Source organism: Pavona decussata, unplaced genomic scaffold (genome assembly GCF_977016875.1).
Source record: "Pavona decussata unplaced genomic scaffold, jaPavDecu1.1 SCAFFOLD_37, whole genome shotgun sequence".
Taxonomy (NCBI): Eukaryota; Metazoa; Cnidaria; class Anthozoa; order Scleractinia; family Agariciidae; genus Pavona; species Pavona decussata.
In genome coordinates, this window is record NW_028145459.1 from 3526748 (window position 1) to 3542119 (window position 15372).

General features: G+C 40.5%; 1 protein-coding gene and 1 non-coding gene across 2 annotated transcripts; both read left to right on the forward strand.

Moving 5' to 3' along the window:
* Positions 1 to 6468: 6468 nt before the first annotated feature.
* On the forward strand, positions 6469 to 15093 carry LOC146484093 (acyl-coenzyme A diphosphatase NUDT19-like). Its single transcript, XM_085105428.1, has 6 exons — positions 6469 to 6727; positions 6891 to 7234; positions 9632 to 9791; positions 10680 to 10771; positions 11962 to 12064; positions 13772 to 15093. Exons 1-6 carry the CDS (start codon positions 6599 to 6601, stop codon positions 14045 to 14047), a joined length of 1104 nt encoding a protein of 367 aa, XP_084961554.1. The 5' UTR covers positions 6469 to 6598; the 3' UTR covers positions 14048 to 15093.
* Positions 10953 to 11025, forward strand: Trnas-uga (transfer RNA serine (anticodon UGA)). The gene has a single exon. It is a non-coding gene; the product is annotated as a tRNA-Ser (tRNA).
* Positions 15094 to 15372: the final 279 nt, after the last annotated feature.

Sequence of the window (15372 nt, forward strand, 5' to 3'; positions counted from 1 at the left end):
AGAATATATCTTTCATACATATGAAGGGAAAACCTTTCTATGGCCGCAACAGTATGACGTCGATTATCTTCAGAATCCCCATCGTCATTCCATCTTGAATGCCCACTCTTCCTAGTATGACGGGTTAATGAAGGCAAATGGAGGAAGTTTTTCCCACATTGAGCACAGTAAAACGGGCCGTGGTGTGTCTTTTTTAATTGTACTTTCAAGAGCGCTCTTTTCCTTGATTTTGCCGTGCAGTTGGGATACGGGCACCAGTAAATTCCATGAGGGTCAGGAGAAGTTATGATAGTATTCAGTTTGCAAAATGAACCTTCGGAACTTACATAAAATTTGACAAGAGCATTTTGCTTTCCGCCACGCGCTATCGTTGCGGCGAGAGTTATCGAGTGTCTTATATTTTCTGGAGTAGCTGGTGGTACCGTAGTATCCAAAATGATGGACTTGGAATTAAGACCAAAATCTAAACCTGTTAAGTCCTTGCAATACGAGAAGTCCTCATTAACGACGACTCTCAGGTGTGGCAATATCGTCTGATCGTGGTCAAATTCGTCATGAAATTTATTTGTGCTCCCTGAGACCTTGCATTTAACTTGAACCGATAAGCGTAAACAATTGCCACAGAACGCAACAGTACACAACAATTGTCTAAACAATTGCTACAGTACACAACGGCAGAAAGGAACTAATTCAAACGGCTCCGAATGATAAGGACCTAAGAAAACCTCCATTCCGTAAATTTGAGTAGTTTCCTTCATGATCAAAATCAAAAGGTCAACAGAGAGACCTCACCACATTTTGATCGAAAACGAAAATCTCTTAGAAACGTACTCAGGAAAGCACTTTATCCAGAAGTCTAAGGTGCATTAAGCAGCCAGCGGGAGTCGTGTTTGGCCTGACCCCTTTTCAAATATTTGTTGCAGTCTCACATTGTGGTTCGTGAGTAGCAACGCTCTTCAGAGTTTGATGACAGCAAAGTTTTCCAAGGAGCAACGTGATAGGAAAGGCAGCCCTCACCATTCAATTGTGAGAAAAAAGAAAAAAAAAAGGATAAAGAGCAAGCTCTAAAAAGGAATTGCCAACGACTTATTGACTGACGTGATTCGCGGGAAACTTCAAAAACGTCTTAAATGAACGATGTCGTCGTTATGATGGAAAGAAATAGAAGAAATAATCTTACAGCTAATATTCCCGGGGGGAGGGGGTACTCCCCTATATAAGGTATATAGGTATGTGCCGCCCCAAAGGGTATGGTTTTTGAGCCGTTTTGGTCTGAAAATGGGTATAGATTTTGACAATTACGGTCTGAAATCGGGTCAGGATTTTGGGGCCGGGAACATTTATGAAAGCTTACAAACATATTTTTCTTCTCACCACGTAACTGGAACGACTAACTGATAGCGAGAAAAAGAAATAGATAAACTATGTCATTCCAGCTTACTTTTACTCCTAGCGTCAACCTTTCGTTCGGCACTGATGCATAATGTTCAGGTCTGAAAACGGGTATGAATTTTAGAGGTCTGGTCTGAAAACGGGTGTGGAAAATGGCATGTTTAGGTCTGAAATAGGGTCGGGATTTGAAGACCCGGGCGGCACACCCCATCCAAGAATTCCGAGGAGTACCCCTCCCCCCTCCCCGGGCTAATATTTCTCGCGTGACCAAAGACCAGTACAAAGAACAGTACTCAGATTTGCAGTGAAAATTACATCCAACTGAAAATGTCTTTTTTTCGTCGAGATAAAGGGCATGAAAAAAATTATGACCTGACCGGGATCGGGATAGGGCTAAAACAGCTGTCGGGATTACGGGATTGAGGGAAAATTTTGTCCGGGATGGCGGGATTGAAGAACCCTATTGGGGACCCTCGTACTGTTTACATCTGTTACATTCTGCTGTAAGGAAAAGTTCACTTTTTACCTTGGGACTGAGAGGTGTTACTTCAGAAACTGCTCGAGAAAAAGTTCGAAATTGTAAAGGCCACTAGCAAGTACACAAGCTTAACAAAACGTAAAGACTTTCTAAAAGAATTGGAAACCTAATAAAATGCACTTTTTCAAACCTTCAAGTGTGAAAAGGTCGGTGTTATATGAGGCAAACAACAAAAACGGCATTTATAAATATTTAAAAATTAACCTATGACAAATGCTTGAAAGCAAATAAAAACCCATCTGTTGTCTGCCCGGTAACTTACCCATTACATGCATCCCTATTTATAAATGATATTTAAAATCCACTTATGCGCCGATCAACTCGAAACTTCAACATCCCCCCCCCCCCGGGCAAACCCCGGGCATTTGAACTTTTGAAGATTGGATCGTTCAAATTCCCTCCCCTCGGGCCAAAATGGTGTTCAAATGCCCCACCTTATCGTCGGATTTGTCTGTCAAATGCCCCTCCTAAAGAACAATCGTTGTCGGCTCCTGTCATGAGTTACTACAAAAACCACAACTCTGACAACTAAAATCTGACAACTTTAACATTGAAACTAATGATTGGAAATTGAATTTATTAAGTTAAAATGAGTTACCCGCTACGTAGACTGTTCGAGTGGCAGGGTATTCTGCAGTGTAAGCCAAAGGGGCGGTTTTTCATTCGACAATGTTTTTCTTTTCTTTAACTGTTCACTGCTGTTAAGTGTTTTATGGCTATTCAAAAAAACCTCTGCAGACACAAATGCGGGAGAAAGGCGCAGCTTGACTCATTGCATAAAAAACTACATCGTTTAAAGAACTAGAAATACATATTTTAAAATTAGTTAGCCGGCTACGTAGAATGTTGTTCGAGCGGCAGGACATTCTGCAATTTAAGCCAAAGCGGTTTTTCATTCGACAGTGTTTATTTCTTTCACTATTCAAGTGCTGCGGGACAAAGCCGCAGCTTGACTCATTGTATAAAAAATCTACATCGTTTATATACAATCTATAAAAATAATTAATATTTAAGCACTCTCACTTTTGAAGACCTTTTTTGTAAGCTTTTTTTGTAATGCTGTATCTCCTCCTTTAAAACTCTTCCATCTCGTCCAAACACGTGTTTATAGCTGTTAGCGACTTCGCCCCCCCCCCCCCCCCCCCAAAAAAAAGCGATTTGAAACCTGACACTTCCGGTTCAATTTTCCCCACCCCACCCAGGCAAGGTCAAATTCCCCACCCCCGGGAAGGCCTTACCCGTCAAATTCCCCACTCCCGGGCACAGAAAATAGTCAAATGCCCGGGGTTTGCCCGGGGGGGGGGGGGATGTTGAAGTTTCGATTTGATCGGCGCATTATAATCCATTTTAATCTCCAAATTTGCAGACCGTCTCCGAGTGTACAAGACAGACCAACATTTTTCTTGTCACCTCATACAACCGGTTTAACTTAACGTGAACAACAATGTTTATTTGTCTTGGGTAAAGTCTTGCTTCCTACTTTCGCAAAATGGGAGAATTAATTACCATCTTTTGTTTCAGCAAAAGCCACAAAGATAAAGATCAGTCACTCGTTGTGAAAAGGCAGACCAGCTGTGATTTCCGATCAGAAGAGATAACTTTGTTTATTCGGGAAACAAGATTTCTTTACTTTTCAAGGCAATATAAACTCAACCGTTGGCCGCCGCTCCTGCTGAGTTTCTGTTGCTTGAACATTCAGCTAAAGTGATACGGAAAAGACAACAGAAAATAATACAAAAATCTGTCTACGCCTGTATACGTCTCGGTCGAATAGATCGTCCTTAAATCCTGTCGTTTAGCGCGTTTCTAATATCGTTTTGAACTCAAAACGTCTTCAATATTCTTTTAAACTTAACCGAATCGTCCGAAAATGATGTTATCTCTCAGTAATGATAAAGGAAAGACGTCACATCTGCATGTCGGCGGAAGTTATTGTCTGTGGTGAAGTGTTTTGACTAGCCAGCGACGCGTTGTTAGTACCATGTGCCATGTCAGCCTGCATGTGAGGTTCGGCCCATAATATTTACCGTATGACAGCTCTCACTCTAGTTCTCTCCACTCCATTTTGATTGCATGGTTATCTCATTTTAAGGTTGCTTCGGTAAGAGACCTCTACGAAGGCGTGAGAAGCTGACCTTCATTCAAAAACTCATAAATAATTCGTAAGCCCATTGACCTATTAATGGTCGATAAAACATCACGTGCAGTGATTTTAAAACCCGATAAAACCTCCCCTTATTAGTATGCGGTGTTTAAAATGTTTTTCTTGTATGTTAATTGTCAACGTTCACAAAACATCATTGTTATGAATTCTCTTGACTCACGCTTTTCCAGGAATGTTTTTCAAAAACTCACAGCACGTGTTTTATCGGTTCTAAAACCACTCAACTGCACCTCGTGGTTTTAAATCCGGATAAAGCAATGTTGCTCGTGTAAACTATTGTCCCACCCGCTTTATTGTTTGCTTTGCGTTTTATATTGCGCGAAAATTTAAAATTAACACGCAGTCTGCTTTTGCTTTATCTACAGATCTTTCCCCCGTTTACTTAATTTTCCACGTAGTTTACGGTTTCGCCTCGTGAAAGTTCTATAGGAAATCTATAGAACTCCTAAGAGAGAAATAATACGAAAATAAAGCCTTGGTGTGTCCTCGTCGGTTTAAACGGTTCCGTCAGCTTAGCAGGAGGTCTCGAACCCGGTCCACGATGGTGTGTGGAAGTTTAGGCGCAGTCATCTATCGAGAGGCATGGGACCAAGTTGTAAAGTTCAAAGTTCTTCGGAAGTTTCTGGGCGGGCGATTTCCGAAGTAAACTCGGGCTCATCCAACGCGACACTCATCGCGCCTAAGTTATTCAAAATGGCCACCTCTTGAAGAAAATACACGAACAAAAATTAAAGGTAATCAAATTTTTATTCATAAGAGATGTGACTGCTTACTGTGCAAATCATGAGCGACAAGAATAATCCAACCAACCGCGGGCAGAACACGGTCACCGTGATCAAAACGCGACTAAAGAGTCGGGCTATTCAAAGAGCCTCCATCCTCTCAATCACCATCATAAACATTAAAGAGCGAGACAATTCATACTTTGTAGCTGCCTTAGCAGATTCTTTCACTTCAAATCAACGGTCTTCCCAACCCTAGCTCGTAGCTTCGCAACAACCTCGTTCCCAGGGTCCTCTCCTACTCGGCCCCCGTGGCAAAAGAGAGAGAGAGAGAGAGAGAGAGAGAGAGAGAGAGAGCGAGAGAAAGAGAGAGAAAGAGAGAGCATCTGTCCAAGTTTCCGGTTTTTGCGGAATTCCGTACTCGAGTTATTTGACAAAATGTTCCACATAAATTTATAGAGCTTAGGATGGAGACGCCATTAGTTTGTGTCCCTCTGAGGGGTACAAACATGGCGGCCGGAAATAGGAAAAAACATCTGGAGTTCACTTTTGCCAGAAAAGATGTTTGTTTGCCCTTGTGAATTTTCGAATTAATATTTCTCCTCAAACTTAAATTGTTTAGAATGCTGAAAATCACACGAAGAGTCATTTTTAAGATACGGAAAAGCTCTGTCACGGCCGTCCTCCTGATGTCACGCACGATGGAAACTCGGAAATTGAAACTGTTCTATTTTCAAAAGGAAGCACGACATCAAGCTAAGGAATTGTGAACAGACATATTTTTAGGTAATCTTTCCTTGAATGAAGGTAAAAATTTTGCAGGCCTCCCAGTTTTGAATTCTAGAATTTGGTGACGTCACGTGAAAACCAAGAATATACACTGTGGAGATAATATAAAGAGAGGATTTGCTCGTATTACGTATTCTCGTACCTGAAGGCCAAGACCAACATGACGTCGTAGCAGACTCAAAAAAGCCAAGGCTGTTTAAAAATCCAAAATTGTGGCTTGAGCAAGTGTAATATATTTATATTGTAATAATATTTATTTAGTTAAATTTTTACCTTTAAATTACAACGGTTCTTGGGAGGGCTTCTTTAGGTGGTCTGCCTTGTATGGGGTCTCCGACTCCTTTGTAGGCTATCCTTTAATATGGCTTTGTTTTTCTTCTTTCTCCCTGTCTCGCTCTTTCTTCCTCTCACTCTACGCTCTTTATCTCTCTCTCTCTCTCTCTCTCTCTCTCTCTCTCTCTCTCTCTCTCTCTCTCTCTCTCTCTCTCTCTCTCTCTCTCTCTCTCTCTCTCTCTCTCTCTCTCTCTCTCTCTCTCTCTCTCTCTCTCTCTCTCTCTCTCTCTCTCTCTCTCTCTCTCTCTCTCTCTCTCTCTCTCTCTCTCTCTCTCTCTCTCTCTCTCTCTCTCTCTCTCTCTCTCTCTCTCTCTCTCTCTCTCTCTCTCTCTCTCTCTCTCTCTCTCTCTCTCTCTCTCTCTCTCTCTCTCTCTCTCTCTCTCTCTCTCTCTCTCTCTGCTTTCTTTTCTCTTACTTAACTTATATAACTTATATTATGTTATCACTCCTATTTAATTCACTGTATGAACTTCTTTTTTGCCATGAAATTGTAATAAAATGTTCACGAGACTTGTTGGCTGACATTTGTAATATGAGTAAGACTGGATCGAGAGCTTGGTGACCTGGCGTACAATTTTCGTACCCAGATTTCAAACGGCCAGATGAATCCAATATGTCTGCTGAGATTGCAAGATTGAATGCACACAAGTCGACATAAATATGAAGGCCATTAAAACCACGATACGGGATGCCGCCACTTTAATATTAGTTGCACGAAACACTGCACTTAACAGCCACTTTGATTACAGGGTTTTGTTGCTTGAGAGAGGAGCCAAGAGTGCATTTATGGTAAGTGTTTTTTTTACTTTATGGCCAGGTCGCACAACAGATCGGGAGAGGGCTACAATAGGGTAAGTATTAAGGTCAATTAGCTAACGCCGCCGCTGCATACAAGATGGTTAAAATTCCATCTGCTTATTGCATTTGACTTATCTTCGCTAAATTATTTCAGCCAAGTACGTATGTATTTCCTGGTGGAATTATTGAGAAAAAAGCTGACTTTTCAAATGACTGGATGGAACTGTTTAAACACTCATTTGCCAAATTTGGTAGAGATTTTACCTCCCTTGTCAACATTCAAGGACCACGCCCACCTGTGTTAAAGAAATCAACCACAGATATCCCAAGTGAAGTTGCTTTTCGAATATGTGCAATTAGAGAAACATTTGAGGAGTCTGGCATTTTGTTACTGAAAAGCTTGGCAGGTGAACAACAGAGCCACCTTAATACAGAAGAAATTCAGAGCTGGAGGAAAAAGGTTTATGCAGATGCTTCAAAATTTTTTACCATGTGCAGGTAATACCTGGGTTCTAACTTTGAAAGTGAAGGTTTAAACCTATGAGAAAGTGGTATGAACTGTTTACAACTTAGTTGCTTTGTAACCACATTAGAATAACTGACAGCATGTGCTGTGAGTAAATTACTAGTTCTCACATTAATACAGACATCCCAACAAACTGGATTATATCACAAAGGGTGTCAGGGTTTTACTGATGTTCTCATTAGTTCCCGAGAAAAATTAAATCCATTGTAAAGTTTGACAATGTAATATTTTTCAATGAGTCTCACATGCTGGGATGACACAAGAAAGCTACAGTACCGCCTAGAACTATAGACCCATTTGCCGCGTCGTTGCCGCGGGACCTACTCGCGGGTTTCCCTCGGTATTCCCGCAGTAGGACGTTTTATTTCCTCGGTTCGGTTGCGGTATGGCTCCAAAGTTGCCGCGGGAAAGTTCACCTAGGTAAAACCTCGGTAAAGGAAAGACGCGGTAGAGTTTGAATACGCTTTTGTCTCCTTTGCTTTGTGTTTTGGTTCGTCAGCTTCTAATGGCAAAATCGCACCGAAGAACGTTAACTACGGAGGACAATCATGGGCGATACACATACGATTCTCGGCCCTTGAAGGCTTGAACCATTTGAAGAAAATGAGAATCCGTTTTCGAGTGTCCAACCACATTTGAAAAATCCTTTGAGGAAGATTCTGATTTAATATCTCAAAACTCGGTATACCCAAAATATTTGACGACTTCTTGTGGACAATGCGCAATATTCACTATCGAAGCTTCGAAGCGTGCAGATTTGCTCAAGAAAAAACAGGCAAACTTGAATTTTCGACACAGTCTGTGGAGTTCCGTTTGCCGGACCTTTTAAAATCATTTATAAATTGAAAACAAATAATATTTTGGCATGTTTTGTGCCGCTCACCGCCCGAACAATTGCAATTCCAACACATTGTCGATCATTGTCACTCGGACTCCTGACGTGACAAGCTGTTTGATGCAACACGGCAGTGTTCCAGAATGTTAGTCCGCTGTTTACTGTATTTTTTGCCAAGTTATTTCAATTTTAAGTTAGGAGAAGCAAAAGAAAAAAAAACTGACCCACGAAATTTACGGATTATAAAACATATAGTTCGCGCGTGACGATGTTGTTGTAACTTGAAACCCTTGCTTGACTCGCAAATTTTGTCGCTTGTGTCTACAGTCTATTTTAAACCTCTTTCTTTTAAAATGAACTTGGCACTGCAACAAGAATAATATTCCCTCTCAATATCCGATTTTTTAGAACACAAGCTTGCTCTAAAATTCAGGAGATATTTTTAGCAGCTGTTTGGTCGGACACGTACAAAAATAGCTGACGAATCAGAAGCAGCGGTTCCCACGAGTGCAAAACAAACGTCAAACTTGCTCCTATGCAAATTACGGTTAATTTACAAGACGTTTGCCCCGTCTCTTGTATCGAAATGAACAAATTAAGAAAACTAAATTTTAAAAAAAGGATTTTTTATGACAATTCAGCGAACTCTCTTTCGTAAACTTACACTGAGTGTTTTGAAAAGCAGGTAAATCAACGTTCACGTATTTCACTGCGTATTTAACATACCCTCGGAGATACATGTAACAAGCTTCTTTGGAGTGTTGGATTGTTAGTTACTTTTATTATCTCTGAAAAGACGGAATACAAACATTTGCCGAGGTAAAGATTCAGGATTTCAATATTTGAATTATTACGCGAACGTACTACCCAACGCCATTTTGACTTCAACTTACTCCTTCGATTACGCACCGATTCTTCGCACCTCGAACACTTTGACTTGCAGTATAAACGTCTTCACTCACGCTAACGCTTATTTTAGAAATGCAACCAGTCCCCATTGTTCTTTCCCGCGGCACGCCTCGTCTTTTCGCCCGCGGCAAATTTACCGCGGCACACTGTACCTCGTCTTCACCGCGGAACGACCGTGTTTTCACCTAGGTGGACGCGCGGCCACTACCCGCGGTAAAGACGAGGTATGCCCTAGTCCCGATGGGTCAATAGTTCCAGGCGGTACTGTATTTCAAATTTTTGCAACATTCTGACACACTCTGGAGAACTAATGGTTTGGGCCCAGTTGTTCAAAGCCCGATTAAGCTAACCCTGGATTAAAATGAACTTTGATTTGAGTTTAATCACAAATCAATGAAGATACTTTCAAAGGATTTTTGGCCCTCAGTTTTGACTTAGACTTTTGTTCAACTTGAAATTAGCCTTTAAAACCATTTTTAACCAGCAAGATGAAAACTTGTAATCATAGATCAGCTAAATAAATATTTTGTGTTGAAAGTAAATACAAATGAGGTTTTTACCTGATCAAGATGATAGAGATTGTTAATCGGCTTTTAAACAACCGTGCCTTGGTTTCCTTTAACAGGCAATTGGAGTGTGTGCCTGATGTGTGGTCTCTTAGTGAATGGTCTAATTGGCTGACACCTGCCAGTTTATCAAGACGATATGACACATTATTTTACATCTGCTTTCTTGATAAAGAACCCACTGTGCTTCTTGACGACAAGGAGATGACTCACTCAAAGGTGAGCTAGTTTAAAAATTTGTTGTGAAACTTCAAGACAAGTTGATAGTCCAACCAGCTTTGACTACTTTCCAGAAACTTAGTGATTCTTATATACTGATAAACAGTCATGACCAATAATACTATGGCCTGAGACCAGTGGAGGCGTGGTGGTGTGGTGGTTACCGCGTTGGACTTTCAATAGAATGGTTGGAAGATCTGAGGATCGTTGGTTTGAGGCCAGGTTGGTCTCTTTATTGCTGTGTTGAATCCTGAGACAAGAAACTTTGCTCCACATTGTCTCTCTTCACCCAGGTGTATAAATGGGTATCGGTGACATACTACTGGGGATAACCCTGCGATGGACTAGCATCCCATCCTGGGGGGGGGGGGGGGGTAGCAATACTCCTAGTTGCTTCATGCTATAGGAACCGGGCTAAGCTCCGGCCGTGTGGGCTACTTGGGCTCTAGTGCGACTTTACATTACCTCAGACAAGTGCAGATCAGTGGGGAGGGTCTATGGGGCCTGTACTGTCCAACCCCTTTCCCCTTAAAAAAAAACCTGCATTTTGCATATTATACCTAGATCACCAAGAAATCTTGACACAATCATGTTTTTAAATCTCCAACAGCTGACCTTTTGTTGTATCAAGTGCTAGCCAAAATAGGACATGATGAGATCACTTGCCAGGATATGCCTCAATGTATTATTGATAACTTTGCTTCCCCAAAACTTGAATGTTGTACCAGACAGTGCAACTCTGCTATAAGCTATATTACCATCATGTTGATAAGTTGCCTTAGTCTGTATTTTTACGCAGCCTTGTCTCCGGCCCTGTTGATTTACTGAGTATTATTAGCAGAAACTAGATTACAATCTTTAGTTAACATATTTTTAGTTTCATTTCAGTGGATAACACCGGCATCAGCAGTTTCAAAATGTCAAAAGAAACAAATAAAACTTGGCATACCTCAGATTTATGAGATGTCAAGATTTTGCCAGTGAGTGGAATTTTTTATCTCAGCAAAAACTTACATGTTTGTAAATTTGTGATATCTCTGGTAGTGTACCATAACTTCTTAGAAACCCTAAAAGACTTGAAGTCAAGAATTAATCCAACCAAAAGAAGTATCCTCAGGCTCATGTTGCATTCTGCACTACACCAGGTCTTGCCTTTAAGGAGGCGGCGTGGCCCAGTGGTAAGGGCGCCGGACTTGAAATCCGGAGGTCCCGGGTTCAAGTCCTGCCTCGGCCACGCTTGTAAATAGCAAGCTGGTTTGCCTCCTACCAGTTGGGATTTTTAACATGTTATGTCCGATTTAATTATTATTTGTTTCCCGTTATTTCCGAGTGGAATGCCTGTAAACTAGCTTTGGGTAGCTAAGTGCGTTTCCACTATAAACAGTGCATTTATTATTTATTATTATATTATTATTATTATTATTAAGCAAATTAAATTTTGTCACAGTGTTGAAATATTTTATAGCACCTTAAGTTTGTCAATGTTTACAGTTGGACCAATATAGTTTGGCTGGATGAATATCAGTACTTTTAGTGACAAACACTTTTCCCAACAATTTGTTGGAGGTATAACAAATGTTACAAATGTTACCAATTTGTACAAATGCTGAGGATGTTGGCCAACAGTTTTGGAATGTTTACATGTAGCTAGGGCCAGGGCTGGGTTAAATAAAGCATCTTAAGATAAGTAGAGTTTTCTGCAGTAGCTCTCTTCATTCTGAAGAGTTCTCTCAAGAACTGTTTTAAGGGCGATTTATATGGTACGACTTTGTCGCATGCGACAAGCTTACGACAGGCTTACGACACGAATTGTTTCATGTAAATTAAACCTACAACTCGCTTACGACTCTTGGGTACGTCATAAAAAAGTCGCAGGATTTTAAAATCCTACGCTAATCGTAGGTATAGGCAATGTTGAATGACGAGAGTTGTGTGCCATTTTTTTCCATGACGCGAGCAGCGCGTGGTCAAGAAATCGCATACGACAGTCGCAAGCAAAAGTTGCACCATCTAAATTGGCCTTTAGATCAATCGGATAGGAAACACAAAAAGAGCAAGTAAAAATAGTTTGAAATGCAGGGAATGACAACGGAAAATTCCCACTTATCTTAAGTTGCTTTATGCAACAGGGCCCAGGGCCTTAGAATTTGTGGTTGTTCATTTTACACAGATTTCCAAATTGGGCAGACTTTCAAACCTTTCAGGAACGACGTGCATCTCAAGGTTGTGAACAATGGCTGCCTTTACTCTTACAATGTCCTGATGGCGTACTGGTAAGAAATATACAGAAAGGCTTTTATGCAACACTATCAAATGTGACTATTTTGTCATCAAATCAAGTAAATTATTATTCCAGATTTTGTCACAGAGACTAGTTGTCATATACACAACTTAGTGGTGTGTTAGGTTTTTTGAGCAATGTGCAGAATAAACCGTTACTTTTCTTTAAAACACAAGTGACCTGCACAAAAGAGGAACCAATGCTTGATGGATATCTTTTCTTTATGACCACAAATGCTCAGTTCACTTGAGTTGGTTCATTTTCATTCAAACATAGTGAGGAAAATTTTGCCAGGCCTGTCAGTCTTCCTATTACAGGAAGGTTGGCCATCTCATGTAACTATCCCGTCTCTGAGCTTGATCGTTTGCAAACAGTGGTTTGTAGTTCTTTTGCTGCAAACCTCATTCCACTATAAATGAATTTAACCTACCATTGGAACAGCTTCCCCTTATGTATCTGTTAATAATTATTAACAGATACAGAAGGGCAAGCTGTTCCAATTGGAATTACAGTCGAACCTCCACTAACGGCCACCTCTCTACAACGGCCACTTTTTTTTGTCCCGCGGACAGTCCATACATTACCTCTTGTTTAAACCTCTCTACAACGGCCACCTCTCTGCAACGGCAACGGCCGCTAAAGTGCGTCCCCAACTGCCAAAATAACCTCTGTACGGCCAGTACAGCTCTTTTTTGTAAAAACCTTTTTTTATAAGTTGATGCAGTAATCGACATTTGTCTTCGGAACATTACGTTTCTGTATCCATTTTAATGATATATGCTGCAGTAAGCATAAATAGTCTACAATAATGCAGCGAATGTTGCGAACCTTGCTCGTTTCGTCTTGTTAACATCTTGATTCAAAACATTATTTACGTTTTATTGTGTATTTTATCTATATATATTATTTAAGATTAGATTGTCATTATAGGCTACAGTAAGCATGAACTTGGCACAATGAACATGTTGTACTTCCCGAAAAAAAAGGTGTCATATTACACCCCTACCTCCCCATAACGGCCACCTCTTTACAACGGCCACTTTCTTCTGTCCCCAAGGTGGCCATTGTGGAGAGGTTCAACTGTATTCCAAGAGTGCTCAACCCCCATACTGTTTTAGTCCAAAAAGCTCCCGAAACGTTCAAGCTCAGACTCTGATAAGCACGGCATGTAAGAGCAAACATATTCTACTAAGCGTCACCCTCGAATAAGCACCCACCCACAACAGCAGAGCAGGGGTCGAAGGGTTGTCACAGTAACAATGGAAATGATGCAGTTTGTTTAAAAATAGCTCCAAACAAGAGACTGAAATCGACATTTTAAACTGATTGTTCTTTTTCTGTTAAATTACTTTTAGAAAAAAAAAGAGATGATGTCATGAGAGGTGTTAGTTATCGTGGTTTGAAATGATAGATCAAAATTAATCGATCGTTTGTCTCACTATGATGACGTTTGGACTGCAGTACAACTAAGTTAAGCTAAACATGAACGGAACTACAAGGAGAATAAACACTTTTCATCATTATTCTTTATGCTTATACTTATTTCAGGCCTGTTTTTAGATGGACTGACCAGCACTGTCATGCTCCAACCTATGTAACTTGTGAACCAGGTCTTACAGCCTTAATTTCATTACATATAGAGAGTTACATCTCGTACATGCTATAAAGTGAACAGAACATCTTGTGTTTTATTTTTCAGCAATTACTTCCACATGATGATCTTTATCCATCACAGTATGACAGAGTTTCAGAGGCACTTGCCAACAGCAAAACAGGACAAATTACAATGACTGAATACTCAGAGACAATAGCAGACTGCAACTCCAAGGGAATAAACTTCAATAGAATGTTTCATCAGCCTGATAATTTATACGGTGTGATCTACAATGTTAAACTTCCTCACGGACAATGTTCACCCATCACTGATCCAGATAAAATTCAAGAACTTGCCAAACAGTTACAACCTCATCTTTAACCACTGTGGAGTAGGAATGTTATGTTTTCTTAGATGACGACTGGTATATTGTTTTACAGCTAGTACACTCTTTTTATATAAGAATTTATGCATCAGTCAATTCCAGCTGTGCCCATCCCACCATCCCACCCCCGGGCAATAGTGGGGCATTTTCCCACAATGTCCATTCCGGGGGTCAGGCATTAGCCTTCCACCCAATTACCCCAGGGCGTTTGACCATCTCACTTTATTCACCCTACAGCATTGTCGCTTCCTTAATGACAAATTCATTGGCAAATACAGTAAGTTTCTTATTGAATACGTCTAGATAGGACATAAAATGGGACGCTAGAGCTGTAGAATGACCTATTTGTGCACTAACTACGGGAAACAAGACCCAGCTAGGACTTAATTTGGCCTGAATTAGCTTAGATTTTACTGAAAGTAAGACGAGAAACGAAGAAAATAAAACATTTTTGACATGTTTGAGCTACCACCCCGGGGCATTTGAACAACTATTTTGTCCCGGCGGTGGGGCATTTGCCAGTTTATTTTCAAAAAATCCTAATTCCTGGGGGTCGGCCCCGGGGGTGGGGGGGGGGGGGGATGGGCACTGTTGGAATTGACTGATGCATTGTTTTATAAGAATATTGAGGCTGAAATTTGCGAAATTTTAAAATATTTTAAGGTTACCGTATACCTTTAGAGGTGTCTCGCGTCCAAGCGATCTAAACCCCTATATCAAATTAAAGCTTATAGTAGCTAGCTATCAAACTAAACCAAGAATTTTGACATAGAATGAATTGTCGAATTTTTCACGACCTCTAAATGCGAGCGTCTGAATCACCTTTTGAAAGATTCAAGTCAAAGCGAATTTTGTTTTTTCGCTAATTTAATTTCCTCCTTAGTTTCCGGACCCAAAGCGCTAAAAAAAAAACGTGTCTGCCTTTTGTCATATTCAATTGCAGTGAAAAGTTACAGAACATTTTCGAAATAGGATTAAAAAAAATGTGGAGTGATTGAACAAAAATCGCCCTCGGAGAAAAAATATTTCGAAAGAAAAAATTCGCAGACAATTGCTTTTGTTGTCTATAGCTACTGTCCAAATTTGAAGGCAAACGAACAAATTCCCTTTGAGTTTTAGCTCTTTAAAGTGTCCCCTTCAAGTGAAATAATTGATTCAAGAAAACAGCGCTAAAAATTCGACAATTCAATATATTTCAAAATTCTTGGTATAGTTTGATAGCCAGCTCTATAAGCTTTTATTTGATAAAGGGGTTTAGGTATCTACAGTTTAAACCGGACGCGCTACATCGCTTGGACACAAGATACCTCTAAAGGTATAC

What these genes read in the sequence shown, in the direction of transcription:
- LOC146484093 (XM_085105428.1), top strand. Translation starts at nt 6,599, where the DNA reads ATGAAGGCCATTAAAACCACGATACGGGATGCCGCCACTTTAATATTA. An exon ending in AAATTTTTTACCATGTGCAG is followed by an intron (nt 7,235 to 9,631) that starts GTAATACCTGGG and finishes TTCCTTTAACAG; the next exon opens with GCAATTGGAGTGTGTGCCTG. An exon ending in AGGAGATGACTCACTCAAAG is followed by an intron (nt 9,792 to 10,679) that starts GTGAGCTAGTTT and finishes GTTTCATTTCAG; the next exon opens with TGGATAACACCGGCATCAGC.